This window comes from Bombus flavifrons, chromosome 13 (assembly GCF_040668555.2).
Source record: "Bombus flavifrons isolate JBK064 chromosome 13, iyBomFlav1_principal, whole genome shotgun sequence".
In the NCBI taxonomy this organism is placed as follows: Eukaryota; Metazoa; Arthropoda; class Insecta; order Hymenoptera; family Apidae; genus Bombus; species Bombus flavifrons.
The window spans coordinates 4,980,386-4,998,033 of record NC_138454.1 but is presented as its reverse complement, the minus strand read 5'-3'; the positions used below and the strand labels follow the sequence as shown (position 1 = coordinate 4,998,033).

The following is a 17,648-nucleotide window of genomic DNA, read 5'->3' as shown; positions in this document are numbered from 1 at the left end:
TATCGCGCTCCTTCCAAACGAACGGGATCAGTGTTAAGTGGTCGGCCGAGCTCGGATGACCGACAGCTTGGAAAAGCTAACATGACCTCACTGGATTGAGTTCTTAAATATAAAGGAAATTTTCTTTCTTTTTTTGTTTCAGGCTCCAGCCCTGAGTTGGGTGTCCCGGATATGACAGTCATCAGTGACATCGATGAAACGGGAATTAATCGGAATCTCCAAGTCCGGTATAAGAGGGACCAGATATATGTATCCTTTGGTCGAACTTTAATTAATTAAAATTAATTCTTATACCTAGGTATTAGGTAAGAATTATCTTATTGTTTTCTATCTTAAACATATCTTAATTGATTTTATTTTTACATTTTTTTTATACACAAATGCATATTTCTTTATACCGTAAGTTTTTCAAAAAATTCGCATACATCTTTAATTTAGAAATTTATTAGATAGGATATTTTTTTAGTACTTTTTTATGATGTTAAATCAGCGATTAAATTAGAAATTGATTCGAGTACGATTGCAACATCTTCCATATGAATATGATCTCATAAAAATGCTACACCACGTGTGAACCGTCTTGTTCTGTTAGTCCGAGAGTTTCGCAAAAAACAGTGAACGGACGTCCGTTCATTTCGTAATTCGTACGTTAGTATGCCCTGGAGTTAGAATTCTTCGCGCATTCCTACGTATAACTCTCTCTCGAGTTCCTTCTGCTCCTCCTCTTTCTCAACAGTATTGCGGCATTGGAACTAAGGTATTTCATATTGAAATTTTTAACAATTTTTGGCCTCTAAGTGAAAGGACGTTTGGAGCTGGTGAAAAGCTAGCACTTTAAAGAATAATGTCAAATTTTTTAGAATAATGCTAGAGTGCAATGTCAGATACTTTAGGACTGTGTTAAATTTATTAAGATCAAGAGTAAAAATTTAAATATTACTCGTATTGATATAAATATTGAGGAACTAAGTCAAACTTCCAAAAATACTGTTAAGGAATAATTTCAAATCTACAATTTTACTATATATCAATCTCATAAACTCTTCCAAATTCACCGAAATTCCGGGATATTTGAAACTTCCAATACTCCTCCTCAATTACTAATACACATTTTCCAACTACACGTACTTTTCCCCAGACCCTTAAGTTCCTTTCGATCCGCCAAAATTCCTAAACATCTCGAACTTGCTAAACTTCTCGACGAAATAAACTACGCGTACCTAGTTCTAGAGTTTCCATATATCTCGAACGTTGTCAAATCAAAAGAAACCGAAAAAGCCTGCAAACCTATAAAGATGTAAAAAGTCCAAGACAAAACTATCTCTGTCACATCTCTATCCCGGCAAATAGAGAACCAGTATTAGGAAAGGGAATTAAAAGCGGAGAAACCTAGTGCAATAGAGTATGAAATAGCGAGAGGAAGAAAGAAAGCGATGAAGAAAACGGAAGAAACGGGGGTAGTTTAAGAAAGAGAAGAACTATACGTATGAATTTTGCAGGGGTGGGGCGTTGCTCCCGGGTTGGTTCGTTGCCATGACGACAACCCCAGTCAGCTGGTGAACCACCCCAGGGCCAGACCCATTCATCCTCTGGTTTCACCGACCCAACGACCGACACCGACCCGACCCACTGTAGTTTCTTGTCGTGCTTCAATCCACCCCTCACCCTTCTTTCGATTATGCTACGTTCGTGATCTATGGCTAGAGGGCGAAAAGACGTCCAAATGATCATCCCTGCCTTTTATTACGAGTATGGCTCGATATTCTCATAGGCACACGCATAATATCGACTCGCCTTCGAGCTGGAAATATCGAGGGAAGTTTAGGAGTCTGGCAAGTTCGCGGTGACTCTTTTGTTGATATCTTAATTGCATTGGTTTTCCTCTTAATTGACTTATCAATGAATAGAAAGAAAAATAGTTGATTCGCTGATTTTTATTAGTTTCGTTGGTTGAACTGGTGGAAGTATTGTATTACTTTCTTGCAGATATTGGAGAGGGTGAGGAGGTTTGTTGAAGAGGGTATTGAACTTAGGAAGAGATAGCTAATTCATTGGTTTTCGTTAGTTGGATTGGAGACAGTATTGTACTATGTTTTTGGGGGATATTGGAGGTGGTAAGGTCTATGCCAGAGAGGTCAGTTATTTTCGTAGTAGGGCAAAATAATTATGTAACTATAATTACTTTTTATTGTTTTGGTTCGTTAGTCGAATTGACAGAAGTAACGTATTGTATCTTTGGAGACATTGCGGAGGTTTTGGGTTTCTCTGAAAGCTTACAGAATTTTAATAAATTTGTAAAACTAGAGCAAATGAAAGTAATGGTTAAGATGAATTATCTAATTGCTGTCCATATGAAACACAGACGTACATACGTTTGATGCATTAGAAGTTGAACGTTAAGGGATTAATTGTTAGATTTCTATATAAGTTTTTCTAAAATTAAATATCTACGAATCGGCATGTCTACGAATTTACCATCGTTAAACTCGAATTAAATTAAGAACACTTTATTCTGTCGTAAAGCACTAGGATATTCGTGATGTTACACTGAATTCGAAAGGAACGTGCAATCGATTTTCCAACACGAATAGACGATGATGGGTCGTTAACGAAGCCGGCACGATTCGCCTAACCAGTAGCGGCATAGTTTTTGCTCTTCTCGGTTCGGTATGGATCAAACACCGGAATTCAAACGCGTGATGCGTCCGCTTCGATGATTTAGGTCGTCGTTGGAACGCACTCGTTAGTGGACACTTCCTCGTGCATTACGACGATGAACGTCGCAGAACGCGACGTGTGGGACGCATAGACGTCAAATTGGCCACGAAATCAACGATGACAAAGCTTTTACTAAAGAAAATGTTCTCTTCTTCGTAAGTTCTTCCTTTTCATTTTTCATTGCGACATTCGATAATTGACGGAATAATATCGTTGTTGTTAATAATTTATAGACTACGGCCGTTTATGTAAATTTGTATTCCTAACTCTGTTACATTCTTTTCTACGTTTTTTACATTAACTCCGTTTACATTTTCAATTTGATTTTACGTATCGTCTCAATCCGGAAGAAGAATCGAGAAAAATAATTACAGTCGAATATTTTTGTACATATCCAAATTGAAAATTACGTTATAGATTCTTCAGTTTCTTCCGTTCTCCGATATTAAATTAACGTATTCAATTAAAATGTAGGCTCGAATAATTTCAGTATGCAGTCACAGATCGTCCAGCCTCCGCAGGAAGTTTAATTATCGGTTGATTGCAGTGAACGAATAAAACCGTATATTCAATGACCAAACACTGAACATACTACATATCAATCAATCCACGCGTAATTAGTATAAGTAACTAACCACATCCTGTGATTTCCACTATCAATTCCAAACAACACGTATCGTTGATTACTTTAAATTCAACTAAAAACAATCAATGTCATCCGACAACGCTACACTTTAAATTTCTAGATATTTTTCATATTCTGATGCTTTTAGATTGATTAAAATGTGTGTCTGGGTTGTTTTCATAAATCTAAGCTATTGTACACGAGAAACCACTATATAAAAAGCTAAATTGAAACATCAACTGTTAACTTCTAAACGGATTTATCTCTTGTGTGTCACTGGACTTTTAGATAACATCTGATACTGGATTTTGTAAGTAATCAAAAGTTTTCTAAAAGAACATTTCTACAAAAACACACAATTAAAAATATCTGGAACATAAAAATTCTTTATAAAAAAAATACGAAATAACATAAAAATGCGGAATTTTTTATAGATAGCTTTTGATAAAAGATCTTGCCGATCGTACAATGTATCAGAATTTCCTTTAGACTATCAACCGTATCGCCTAGCGTCTAGCTAATAGAACTAGCCGTGGTGTATCCTGGTTCCTCCCAAAGGGCCCGATCGATAGATCGCAGGTTGATTAAATAGCTGCACTACGAACCGCTCGTCTTTGCGAGTGCTATTTCGATCGAGAAAGATGCCTTTCAGTAGCACAGATAAAGTACAGTAGCCTTTACGATATAGATAAACCGTAAAATCGGTCAGATATATCAAAGTTATATATATATATTCCAATATTAGAACGAACAAAGTGATAAAAATCGAAAAAGTTGTATAATAAGTTTAACAACTTTTTCAAATTTTTCTTATCTTAAGAAATCCAATAATTTGGACTGGTTCGTGTAATAAGAATAGTAATTTTCACGATATAATATGGTTGTAGCATCTCGCATCAAATGTTAAAGATTACGCGTTTGAATATCGAGATGGGTTAATTAACAATTTGAAAAATCGAAGTTCTTAGCCATAATAAGCATATAACCATAGTAACTGCAACACGGGTAGAACTATTAAAATCCTCGATTTTTCGTGATTAAACGGCAATCTGTGTGAAAAAGTAGCCAACTCGATACACCTTTCAATGGTAATGTATTTACGTCAGCGTCGATATTAAACTGCGAGATTGCACATTATTACCGGGTGAAATAATACGTCGACGATAAAACGCCGTGAGGCGTTCGCTTTTCGACAAAATGATGGCCCTTGTGCCAAGAATCGTGCGCAGCAGCGGGCGTTCCTCTCGCTGGAAACGGAACACCACGGAAATCGTCGTTTTTGCACGATGATGTAATCGAGAAATCACGCGGACGTTAAAGAAACCGGCGATGTTCCTTCGAATTTCTATGCCGGATAGTTCCTTCTCCATTTCCGTGCTTCCATAGATCGTTCAACGAGCTTTCCACTTGGTTACGATTGAAATCGAAGTTCGCTGTAGAATGCTTTTTAGTTAATGGATACCCTTTTCCCTCATAATGTCCGTGAGAGATGAAAGAATGCTGGTTCCTTTCTTTTGGTTATTTACGCTATTTAGCAGTTGGCTATTGGTTACATTTTAGGTGAATAAGAGATTGATCAGACGTTTGGAAATGTTAACACAGATTTTGGAAAATTATTTGCGATCGAAGGATTTGAAGGATGTAGAGAGCAGGACAAATTATTTTATATGTTGCGATATAAGAAATAGTAACAAACTCGCTGAAGGATAGACGAGGAAATTTTTATTGTTTTCTGCTATTACATATACATATTTATTTATTACTACATTTTAATCGCACTATTTCCTGTATTCCATATACACATTTTTCATTGTTATAATTCTGCAGAAAAATGTTAAAGCTGTATTAATAAAGTCAGAACATATAGTCATAGAAATATCACAATAAATATAAAATCGTAATCGAAAAATTAGAAAATAACATATACATTTTTGAAACGTTATTTTCTTCATTTACTTATACATTACTGCACCATAGTTTATTTATACGAAACATTAGATGAGCCAAGAAAACCTGCAATCGATTATTGTTATAACGAATAGAATAAAAAAGAAGCTTTAGCGTAGTGTACAACTTAGCTATTATTAGTTGCAATTTCGTGATATAGGCAAATTATATCATGCTTCCAATTATCTCGTTCTTCCAACAACGATCGAACGAATATAATCAATTCCATTTAAGCGAATCTCTTTCGCCTCCATTACGCAAGCGTTTGTGCCGTGACGGCCGATCGAATCTCGTTAAAGTACAACGGCCAGGACTAATTACACGAAACCGGTACAGTTTTACCAAGCAACGGGCTCCCAGTCTTTTGTCACGGTTAATTTCGTTAGGAAAATTGAAAGTTCCGAGGCGAACCGACAGCAACGACGATCCGTGTCTTTCGCCGCCTAGCTCGTCGCGGTGAAAACATTGATAGCATACAAATAAGAGGCTCAACTGCGGAGATCTGACGTTGACGTCCTCGCGAGCCTCTAGCTTCTGCCTCCTTTGTACTTTGTCACGTGAATTTAGCTGGAAAATAATGGAGTTTTCATAGTAGGAAATAATAAATAATTATGATACAGCAGGAAATAATTTTAGGAGCTGAAATTTTAATAGGAAATAGTGATTAAAGTATAGTAATGAAAAATTTGAGTAATAGGAAATAATTTTAAATAATTTTAGAAGTAGATACATTAATAATAGGAAATGAATAAAAAGTTGGAGATAGTAATTGAAATATAATAATAAATAACTTTATCGAAAGAAAATTATTTAATAAGATCTTTCCGTTTGCTATATATATTATATAAAAAACTTAAGAAAACTTAGATAAGGTACGATAAAAAAATTTTCTGTAAATATTAAAGAGAAATCAGAATGGATAGATAACAAGATACAAACATTAGCAGAAAACAAACAATTTTCTTTAAAAGCTATTTGTCGAATAGTTTGAGTATACATTTTATGTATTAACTTAAATCTGTGAACGTGGTTGTATCGAGCTGCACGTGTGCATGTACAAAATTAAAACCCACTGGTGGTCGAGGCGCAGGGTAAACGAGATAACCGTGGGTGGAGACTAGGGAAAGAAGACGATGAATGATGCTCGATCAGATAACCGGAGTTGCATAAGGGACGCGCGAGGGGATTCTCAGCTTCCGGTTTCGACGTTGTCGTCCAGACTAGGGTTAATCCGATATCACGAAAGAGAAACTAGCCTGTGAAAAAGGAGCGTTGGGTAGCTCGTATGAGAGGTAGGTAGATAATGGGTGCCGATGAAATGTAGCCAGTGAAGGGACCAAAAGAGTTGCTCGCTCTTAACCCGTGTTTTTTCCCCACGTGTGAACGAATCGAGCTTTTATCCAAATATTATCGACGCTTACATGACGTCACACAAATCATATTTTTCGATATCTTTCTGTCTGCGCGTAACGTCCACTTCTTTGCTGGTATTTGAAGAAAAGTTTCACTGTGTGACATATACCAGAAGTTTACGATGAAGATTGAATGAATGGACTAGAAAGGAAACCACTGGAATGTAATCATAAACGAGATTAGGTTTTTCTTTTTCTACTTAACATTTAGAGCTTTTATTTCTTCTGATCAAATTTCTTGTAAAAATTAAGAAAATTTGGATTTTTATTATTTGTATTGCTCGTTGATATATTCATTTCATTTTTTATTAATTAATATAGTTTCATTGGGAGAATTTTACAGTTTGTAATTTCTATAACACAGTTGTTATAAACGAAGATTATGTTCAAATATAACTAGTTATTGGTGTATTAGTATAATTAGTAATTTCATATTGCTATAGAAATATTTCTTCGGATTATATTTACCCGGATGCGTCTTTAACCAGTTAATTGAGTTCGACGTGTATGAACGTGAATCCAAAACTGTATTTCTGTGCGATTCACGTGTATACTCGTCGTGTGAAATAAAAAATTACCATTTACCATTTAAATGACATTTAGTAGTATGTTTCCTTTATACTCCCAATAAATCTATTATGTATTTTACAAGAAAAAGTTTGATTATTTGATTATTCTCTTTAGTATACCGGTTATACGTACAATGTATTGTTTTTTATAAATTGAGTTGATTATTTTCCCCAATGCATCCCTATTTGTGTACTTTACTGCGTATATCGGTTATTGCCTGAATTGTTTTGTGTAATTTACTTTATTATTTTTTTGGCAATCTTTAAGTTTCTAATAACAACAATACATACCTTTCATAACAATAAATTATTAATTTTTTATCGAATAAAAATGTAATCCTTCTTCGTTTTGCTTTCTTCGTAAAATTTATAATACCAGCATTTGCCCTGCGTTCGACGTGTATACTCGTCATTGCTTGATTTTAACTACGCGACTCGTAACAGATTTTTGAAATGCAGCTCCACGGTTAACAGGTTAAATACCTAAAAAATACGTATACTTGAAACATATACGCCTCGATACCGATTGCACGATCTCTCTACGCTTCTTCCTCCGACTATACACGTGTACACGAGGCGTATAGGTTTGCGAGGCGGAGGGTGGTTCGCTCTCATTAACCTCTCGCTGGCGAAGCGCTCTTAGCCGGCTGCTTCAATTGCTTTCGTCGAGGACGAAGCTCGGCCACCTTTTAGTGGCGCGTTTCGAAACCCTCGACGAAGCCATGGAACGAAATAGAGATGGAATACACAAGACCGGATATGCGGCAGCCTCTCGAGAAAACCCAGTGTCCCGTGTTTGCTGAAACTGTCGATGCGAAACCGAACTGGGCCACGAAAAGAAACCAACCAACCGAGTCTATCAGAACGTGTAAAAGTCTTTATACCGTCCAATTTAACTCGGTTGATGATAGTTTAATATCAAAAAATATAGAAGCTTGTGAATCTTACGTTTATCAAAAATTAGCATTAAATTATAATAGTGAAATTTCGCAAAAATCTTTCTATTTTATGAAATTAACAGAATTATAGATTTACAATGGTACATTTTTTTGGAAGTTTGAATTTATAAACTTTTGCGGAATTTAGGAGATTTTTGCATTCTATAAAGTTTTATATACTTTTGGGGATTTTAATTTTGCCAAGTATATGAATGAAAGTTTGTTTCTTCTTTTATATTATATATACATATTTTCATCTTTCGTTTTAATTTCCTTGTGAAAAGAAATACGTTCTTAGTATTCGATATAATAAGAAATAATAAAAACACATTTTTCCTTATGATTTTGTAAACAGAATATAATACTCTAAATTCATGACCCGTTTGATTGAAAGTAAATTCACATATAGTTTAATCAATTAACAACTTATCGAGTATAGTATTGGAAAGGTTAATGAAATTTCTTATATCAACGATGCATTGAAACAAAATCCTCTTGGTTATCGTTTATATCGATCGAAGATCTCACGCTCGTTTATATCAAGATTCCTGCAGCTAGAAAAAGGGATGGAGATTGATCCTTTTCCGGACCAGCCTCCTTTCAGGTCACCCGGTTCGCCGGTGTGTATGGGGGTTGCGTTTTATTGAAAATTTCATGCTCTTCTTGTCCGGTGCGCGCGCGCAAAATTGTCCTTCCCGGGTTTCTGGGTCAGCCATCCTGTTTGCAACGTTTGTCTGTTGACCCTCGAACCGGATACTGACCGTCATTAGGTGGTGCAGTGGAAATGCGGGAAATGTTGAGAAGTGAGGTCGAGTGGTGACGATGTCCGAAACGGAAATGGTGTACTTTGTGATTAGAGTTACTGCAAGCGGCTGCTTCTTCTAGATTATCTTATTTCTTGGAAATTTATCATTTTAATACTATTTTCTCAGATTTGTATTTGTATCTTTTCTTGTAGATTTTTGTAGTTTCTTTTTATTTTTAACTTTGTAGTCTTTCCTTTCGTGCTTTTTTAAAGGGTTATTGCTTGAGATATTTATTTACATTTCCTGGTATATTTTCCGAGATTATTGTTACGGTGTCCTTTTGGATTATTATTTGTATACTTTCTTAAATGTTTTTGATTCGATAAGACTCTTTTTACGCCCATCTTTGAATATCCTTTACACTATTTATTTTGATGACTTATTATGAAATCATTTTCTTTATATCTTTTCTGAGTAATATCATTGCAGAATGATTCATTCATTTTTGGTCTTTAAAATATTCTGTTATTCTCTCTAAGAATATGCAACACTATCAATTCATTTCACATGTTATTAGCGTGAAATTCGAGCAGCAATGATTATTCCAATTAGGAAAAGACGCTTCAGAGGTTTGTTGCCCTATCCACAAAAGCCTCGAACATCTGAAAGAATTCACCCGCCTTCAGACAAAGAAGAAGATATAGAAAAAAAGTGAACGGATGATTACATTCCCATCTTTAGAAGCTACAGCGCTGGCTGCTTTTGGTACTTTTCTCACAGGCCACAGCCAAAGACAAATAAGCTGGTTTGACTGCAGAAACGCTTGCCAAAGGCTTCGATATAACGATTTCCTTATATTTTCATGCGTCGCTGCATATCGAGCTTACTCTGTGACAATTTTAGCGTTAGATTTTGTCGAAACCATTCTTCCAACGATGCACTGATCGGTTCCAGTTCAATGCGAGAAAATTCTTCTGTTGCTTCGTCGACATAACGTTGCGTTTCAACCGATCTCTCGAACGTGAAACGTCTTTGAAATTGTACAATAAAAATCGCGCGCTACTCTCCCTGTGCACGTTAAATGCGAAGTATTTTTCAGTGGAATTTCACGAATTCCTCTTTCGGAACGCTTTTCTGTACGACGAAAGATTAATATCGTCAACGACAATGGGAGGAAATGCGACTGCCCGTAAGGAGTTTCCTGTGGATTACAAACAGAACCGTGTTTCCTGCTTCTCCAATGAGAGATTCTGATCCTGATACGTGGATTGTTTAATTTCTTTTTAATTATTTTAATCCATTCGTGGTTACGATCTTATTGTGATACGTTGCTTAAACTAATTAGCTTGTCTTCTGTTATAATTTGATTTTTATACTTACTTCTTGTGTCTATTTTTTTCTAATGAAGAGCTCTCTCGGGTTAGAATAATCTGGAATATATTGGAAGAACGTACTATGTATATAATTGTTTGTCTAAAACATGTCTTCAACCAATACACTACACGATAGGATTATGAGGAATCATGTTAGAATTAATATGAAAGTAGTGAAAGAAGATGAATGAAAATTGATGAAGATGCTCTCATAATGGATAAAGTAGAATCATATGAAATTTATAAAGATATAAACAGATCTTACAAACTTTATAAAGTTTTATAATAAATCAGGAATGATTTATGACCAATACAATAGCTTAGAATGTAATAAACGTAAAAAGTTTACGTGTGTCAGAATTGACCCAACTTGTATACTATTGTCTGAGAGTTAATATACGGTAGTTCTCGAAGAATTTTGTAACTTCCTCAGAGATAGAATAATCTAGTAAAAGAATGGAATAATAAATCCATGGATATCTGTGGTATAAGCCAGCAAGCGAACGACTCACATTTCTCTTCCTTTACGTTGGCCAAAAAGTAGAGGGTTGATGACGCCTTCTCCAGCAACCTCCTCCATATCAAGCGACATTACGTCTATTTTAGTCGACGACCTTTCTGTCCGCTGGCAAATATTTCTTTCTTTACTGCGACGTAAAGGTAACCTTCTACCTGTCGTTTACACAGGACTCAAGTTAGTCTGACGAAAGGCAGCTTCATCGATCGAACAGGAAAAATGAAAAGTGACGGGACAAAGACCATCCCCGTTTACTATTCCTTCAGTAACCTTCTTCGACATATCGAACTCAAAGCAGCCATAAAAAGCCAGTCCATTAAGCACGTAAAAGCTTCTCTTGAAATCAAAATGAGCGTCTATTCGAAATAGAATGTACTGTTCGCAGAATGATGTTGTGGTAGTCCGACAACTTTGAACCACACAGAAGCTAAATTGACCAAACCTATGATATATAGCTAATGATACATAATATCGTGTCAACTATCGATACATAATATTGTGTCAACTATACACAAAGTTTATAAGGTATCTTACACTTTGCCCATCCGATCGATTCAGACCATCCCTATAGATTCTTATTCTTCACCATTAACTCCAATAATTCTCAATTTTTTCAATCCGATACACGGGAACTACAGAAAGTTCAACCAACGATACACGAAGCTTAAAAAGTACCTTATATCACTCCTTTCGTTTTAAATCATCCCCTAAATTTTATTTTTTACCGTGTCCATTACTTCTAACAACGCTTGATCTCTTCACGCTGCGATAAGATTCAATTTTTCCAATCTTTTCGTATAAAATAGAGAAGCTAAAGGAAGCTCAGCCACCTCACGCTTGATCACTCTTTCATCTCAAATCATCCTCAGGCTTTTATTTTTCACCACGCCCATTGCTTCCGATAGACCTTGATTTTTGCAAACACCAACGAGTTTCAAGTTTTCCAAATTTTCTATACAAAGCAGGGAAATTGCAGAAAACCATCGATACACACAGTTTAGAAAATACCTTACGCTTCTCCTCTGTTTCGTCTCAAACTTTAATTTCAAAACATCCCCATACGTTAATTTTTCACCGTCTTCATTACCTTTAATAATTCTTAACGTGTTCTCAAACTTTCCGCACAAAACACAAAAACTACAGAGGCTTGCACATTTAGATGGTTGCAAAGTGTAACCTAGCTTCACCACTAGTCCCAAAAACCAGTCGATGGGGGGTCAGCCTGCTGTTTCAAATGTTACAGAAGGGTATACGGTTATAGTACTTATATTATCCCCTTTCTCGCTGCTGGCATTCATCCGTGAGTCATCGGTTCGTACTCAACCCCCGGGTGTGACGTCATTTCGACGTCCTCCACCCCATCGAAATCTACCGTCGGAAGCGTGTCATCGTTCGGTTATTATGCAAGGGAGGCCGAAAATCGCCAACTATTCTCTCGAGGATTCTTCCTCGATGGAACCACTGCTCTCGATAATCTTCTTCCCTATCAAATACAGATTGGTTTCAAGCAATAGAAACGAGAATTGAAGTGAGAGGGGATGAATCGGGTGGATAACGAATAGCTAGGCAGAAAGAAGGAAAATGAGAGATTATAATTGTTGTATCCTAAATTAAAGGAAAAGTTGTAGCGCAAGGGTTGATATCTTTATGACAATTTTATTTGAATTTGTTAATACATATACGTTTATTTTAATTTTTGGCACTGGTGGTAAGATAGGTTTCGTTTAACTGATTTTAGCTGGAAAATAGATTAATTAAAATTTTGCTGGTTACCGATGAACCATTATTGGTTATCAGTTAGTTTTTGCTTTCTCGGGTAACCATTATCGACAGTTAACGAAAATTTTCTTTCGTTACTTTCGACCTTGACGATTTTTATAACGTTGTTTTCTTCTCTATCGAATACGCACGAATTTCAACGGATAGAGACGAGGGTTAAAATAAAGGAGAGTGGATCGAGTACTTCGATAACAGTTAGCCAGACAGAAGGAAGGAAGACAGATAAGTCTGTAGATGAACTACATAACAACGAGACTCGTTCGGTAATTCGAGACATCGTTAAAATCTCTCTCTCTCTCTCTCTAACAATCGGTGAATGTACCATTTAGTTATCGTCGGGCCCTGCTTTTCTTTTGTCTTACGCTTTCGCTCTATCGTCGATCGAACCGGAGAGACGGAATGAATTACGTCCAGGAGGGTAGGAGTTCGGATCATGAGGAGGAACAGCGTCTGGCTGATTGCAGGGGCGGAGATCGCAGTTTCCATTGAATTCGACTCTTCGGTTTTGATTTTTACATTTGGACCGAATTAATTTCCTTTGCTTTCGGGTTTTTGTTTTTGAGGTGACGTTCCTTGCAGGCATATTATTGCAATGTAATATATTTCGATCTCTGTGTAGTTACAAATATTATAATAAGAATTTTCAAAGGTTTTTGAACGTAAGAATTAGGAATTATTACACTGTATGTCGCAACACTTTACAAATTTCCCTACAGCTCTTGTTATTAAAAGATTCTTTTTTTCAGCAATCACTCTTAAGCTCTTACGATAATCCTAAACTAAGACAATGAAACGTTAGGAAATTCCCTCTTCATCTGAAACAGGCATGAACTTCGTAAAACGGTTTAATATAATAAGAAAAAGAGAAATAGCGACACGCATTTACGTGGTTGCGCGTGACGTCACGTGCACAGAGTGTAGGTCTCCATTCAAAATGCATCTCGCATTATCATTCAAGGCGGTTCACGAGGTTGGGGAATGAGAAATAATGCCGTCGACACGGTTCCTTTCAGCTATGGGTAAACACACCTTCCACTCCCCTTTTTTTCCTTTCCTTTTCTTTTCCTTTTCCTTTCCCCTCCTCCATTCATTTGCATCTCTTGGTCGCACGGTGAGATTAATAGACGAACAACTTGCTTGAATGCATCAGCGATTTAACGAGTCGCTGCTTCGATAATTTTCCTTGACTTTAGCATATTACGATTCGACGACCAGACGTACACGGGATCCATACTGGTGGCTGTGAATCCGTACAAAGAGGTGGACTTCTACACGAACGTGAGTAAATTAGAACCGTTTCGCGTGATTATCTTTTAATGCACACTACTTAAGACGAATACTAGATTCCTCTGACCTTTTCTTTTGTTTTTTTTTTCTTTATTTGAATCGAGGCAATCGTTCGATTGGGAACCATAGGGGTTATGAGTTGAAATTTTGCTCATTGTAATGGATTGGTAGTGGATGGAGGTAATTGGCGTTATCATTAGAGTGAGTCTTTCATCGTAATATATTTTTAGAGCGAGTAATGTAATATAAAAGTGATTTCTTTATACGGTGAAATCTTTCGACTAGCCAGGAATACCAAAATAATATTACAAGAAATTTTTATTTATATATTTTTGAAAGTTTATATCATCGAACCTAAGAACTTGTCTTTTCCTTATCAGCTACGTTACATTAACTTCTCGAGTGCGTACTAAATTGTAGGAAAATTTGTAAAGAGGAAGCACCTTCTTTTCATATAAATATTTATAAAATTATATAAAGAATTATTCTTCTATGAAACGTTCTAGTTTCTTATATTAATGTTTGATATATCTTTCTTAGAGAAAGTAATAGTTTTGGTATCCCGATATATTTTATAGAATATTAACTTCCTCTGCAGATTTTACTATGTAAAAAAGAACTTTTATAAGAATACGTGTTTTAAATATATCTCACGATGAAATTGTTACATACCCAAGGATTGCAGCTGAATTAAAACAACAAAGAGTGTGCCGCGGTTGCTGAAATGCGCAATTACTTACGCACTTCCGGCGTCAAATGTATGCAGGAAGTGCTGTCGAAGAATAGCAAATATTAAACACGGCGTCTGCCTCGAAGAACGGAGCAGACTGCACGTGCCTATCCCCTCTCCTTTGCAAGTAATAATTGGTTTCTCCTATCGTATACAATTAAGAATTTGGTCACGTGTATAATGAAAGATTCATTATTAAATTGCTCCTGTGAAAGAACCGTTTAGAACGTTCAAAAAATATCAGAGTTATTAATGGTGAAGAGTTTCTTCTTTTTTTTTCTTTTTTAATTATGAAATAATTGCAAAACTATTTTGAATAATTGCATAATAATTTTAAAGTAATTTGCCAGAAATATTACGAATGTTTCATTATTAAATTATTGCTGCGAAGAAGTTTTCAGAAACTTAAAAAATTCTCGAAATTATTAACGATACAATTTTTACCTCCTTATTATTAAACAGGAATCGCGTAATAATATCGCAAGCAGTACAATATAATTTTTATGCTAATGGTTCGTTTCGAAGTTACAATATTACTTCCATTATGAGGATGAAACATGCTTGTTACGTTAAATAAGAACACAGGGGGGACTTGGTAATTTACAGTGAATTATATTTTAAAGTAACGCGATGTACGTTTTTACGTAGTTTATTACATTAATGCGGAACAACAACGCGCAACAGAATGCCTTTAAGTAAATCCATATTTTAAAAATAGTGTTATATCATTTCAAATAATCTTTTTTGTTTCATTAATAATTTATTTATAAAGATTGCGTTTGTTAATTGCAATATAAAACTGAAATATATTTATTGCGATAATTAGGGATACATATTATGGAAGAAAGAATGGTAATTTATTGTGAAAGACGTGTTATAATAACGCGACGTACATTTTTATCAAATATATTTCGTCGACACAAGAGAATGCCGACGACAGGACGTCTTTATCGTATTGGAATTGCTAGGCCTCGGTTTGAAAACAGGAAACGGAAGCCACGACGTGCTTTCGTGGAGATATCGCGAAACGACCGATCAACTCTTGAAGGGTTTTGTAGGTCACGATACACTCCGTTGCCAACGAATCGATGAGTAATCCATTTATTTTTGCAGCTGCGAAAACACCAAACTCCCCTCATTTTTTATATTATATATTTCTGTAAACTGTAAATATCGCTAAAAATAGTGACATAACAGGAAGCAAATTCTGCAAAAACTATTACATTCCTATTTCTCCTTTCATTTCTTTCGTTTCAACGTATGAATTATTCAAAGATATTAATTCGCGTGAAACTTAATTGGACGATATATCTTTATCTTCCTATTGTTTTCTTCTTGATTATTGACGTTCAGCTTGCAGATATAAATATAGATACAAAGTTTATTTAATTGTAATTAAAACATTTTTATTATGTATGAACACTGCAGATCCTATTTACGTGGCAGAGTTCTATGCATAACGTAAAATAAAATTTCCATCGATGGTGAAAGTTTCAAACCATTTTCCATTTTCATGCTGCAAAAATATTCTTCAGGCTCCCAATAAGATTACCCATATCGTCTTGCGTCATCTCCGAAAACACCTTCGAAAACACTTTTAGAGGCCATTTTAAAAGCATTTTCGCAAGCACAACGGCAAATTGTTTCCTATCTGGTCCAAGAGGCTGAGAGACACGGTCCCTAGTGTCCTGGCGTGTTCTCAATAATCGTCTGGCGTTGCACTTTTCTCTTTTTCCCCTATGGTGTGCGTAGCTTTAATCTCTATTTCGAGGCGTGCAAGCATCGAGCTTAAAACCATCGGCGGCGTTAACGCGCGTATCAGCCTGGTTGAATTAGGGTGCAGGCTGCGCGCGAGGACTTATTTCGGGATCGAGTGGCAGCCACTTCGTACGTAAATACGGGTCGCCGACAGTGAAACAGTCCTCGAACGGCATTCGACCCTTCGACTGACGTGTGGCTTCGTCAAGGAAAAAAAGTAAAAAATATGAAAGGGCTGGGCGATTAAATGGAATTAAAGCAATAAAGAAAAAGCCACGGCACAATAGAATTTGCTCCGAGCCAGCGGTTTAAACCTTTCCACCTGGTCAAGCTCGAACGACTTTTTTAATCTTATTTTTATCGTCGAATATAGAATTTCTCTTTTTCTGCATTCGACTATAAATAAGACTCATTTTTCTATCTTTTATTCATTTTATATGCTCGTATATTTTTGTAAGTTTTAATCTGTTTCCGTTGTGTAACTTTTCTAGATTATTATTATCATTTCTTTAAAATATTTGACAAGTAGTTCGCTAAATAGATTCTTTTGGTTGTTATCTTTTTCTGTGCTAAAGAATGGGCAAGATTTTTTGCTTATTTAATATCTTTTAATTTACTAGCTAATTTCCTTTGTTTGGTTGAAATAATTTTCTAGAGAGATTTAAAACAGTGTCTTTGTGTGCGCTTCAAGTTCGGCTGGTTTTTACAGACTGTCTGTGCATGTAGGTAATAAGTTCACGGGAAAAACCGCTTTGATGCTGTAACCCGTGTCTCTACTTCGATCGCGTTCCTTTGACTTTATGAACTCGCGCTGCACATACCAACGGAGTACCACGTTTTAAAAAGGTCTTGAAAAATGACTTTTCTCGGTAGTACTCTCGGTAATGCGTAATAAAATCAAATATTTTGCCCATTAGCCGTCACGGCAATTTATGAAATAAAATATAAATTAGAAACTAAAAAATTTTATTTGTTTTATTATCGAACTGTTTTTCCTACAATATAAGAGAATTTATTAATATATCAATAAGTTGTAGCTTGTATTGTTTCGCTGATAGTAACAGTTCAATCGTATAAAAAGGTTCGTATGTCCTAATATCTATAGCGTTTCTAGAACCTAACAGGGCGTTGGCATCACTTATGAAGAAAATTTCAAGTCACATATTGTTCAGAATATTCAATCGTTAAAGGCTATCGTGGCTGGAAGTTCACACTCATATGTATCTCATTTTAACATTATCACTCCATA

The 17,648-nt window shown here is 35.8% G+C and overlaps 2 protein-coding genes across 3 annotated transcripts in view; both read left to right on the top strand.

Annotated features, from left to right (window-relative positions):
- The window catches only part of Wdr92 (dynein axonemal assembly factor 10), a 122,434-nt gene that overhangs the window by 11,659 nt on the left and 93,127 nt on the right, over positions 1-17,648 (top strand). The window lies entirely within an intron of this gene.
- Myo81F (unconventional myosin 81F) overlaps positions 1-17,648 on the top strand; it is a 49,133-nt gene that overhangs the window by 9,244 nt on the left and 22,241 nt on the right. For both annotated transcript variants that reach the window (XM_069126370.1, XM_069126369.1), the window contains exons 2-3: positions 143-249; positions 13,840-13,902. In XM_069126370.1, coding sequence (XP_068982471.1) covers positions 143-249; positions 13,840-13,902 — 170 coding nt within the window. The remainder of the gene's footprint in view (positions 1-142; positions 250-13,839; positions 13,903-17,648) is intronic.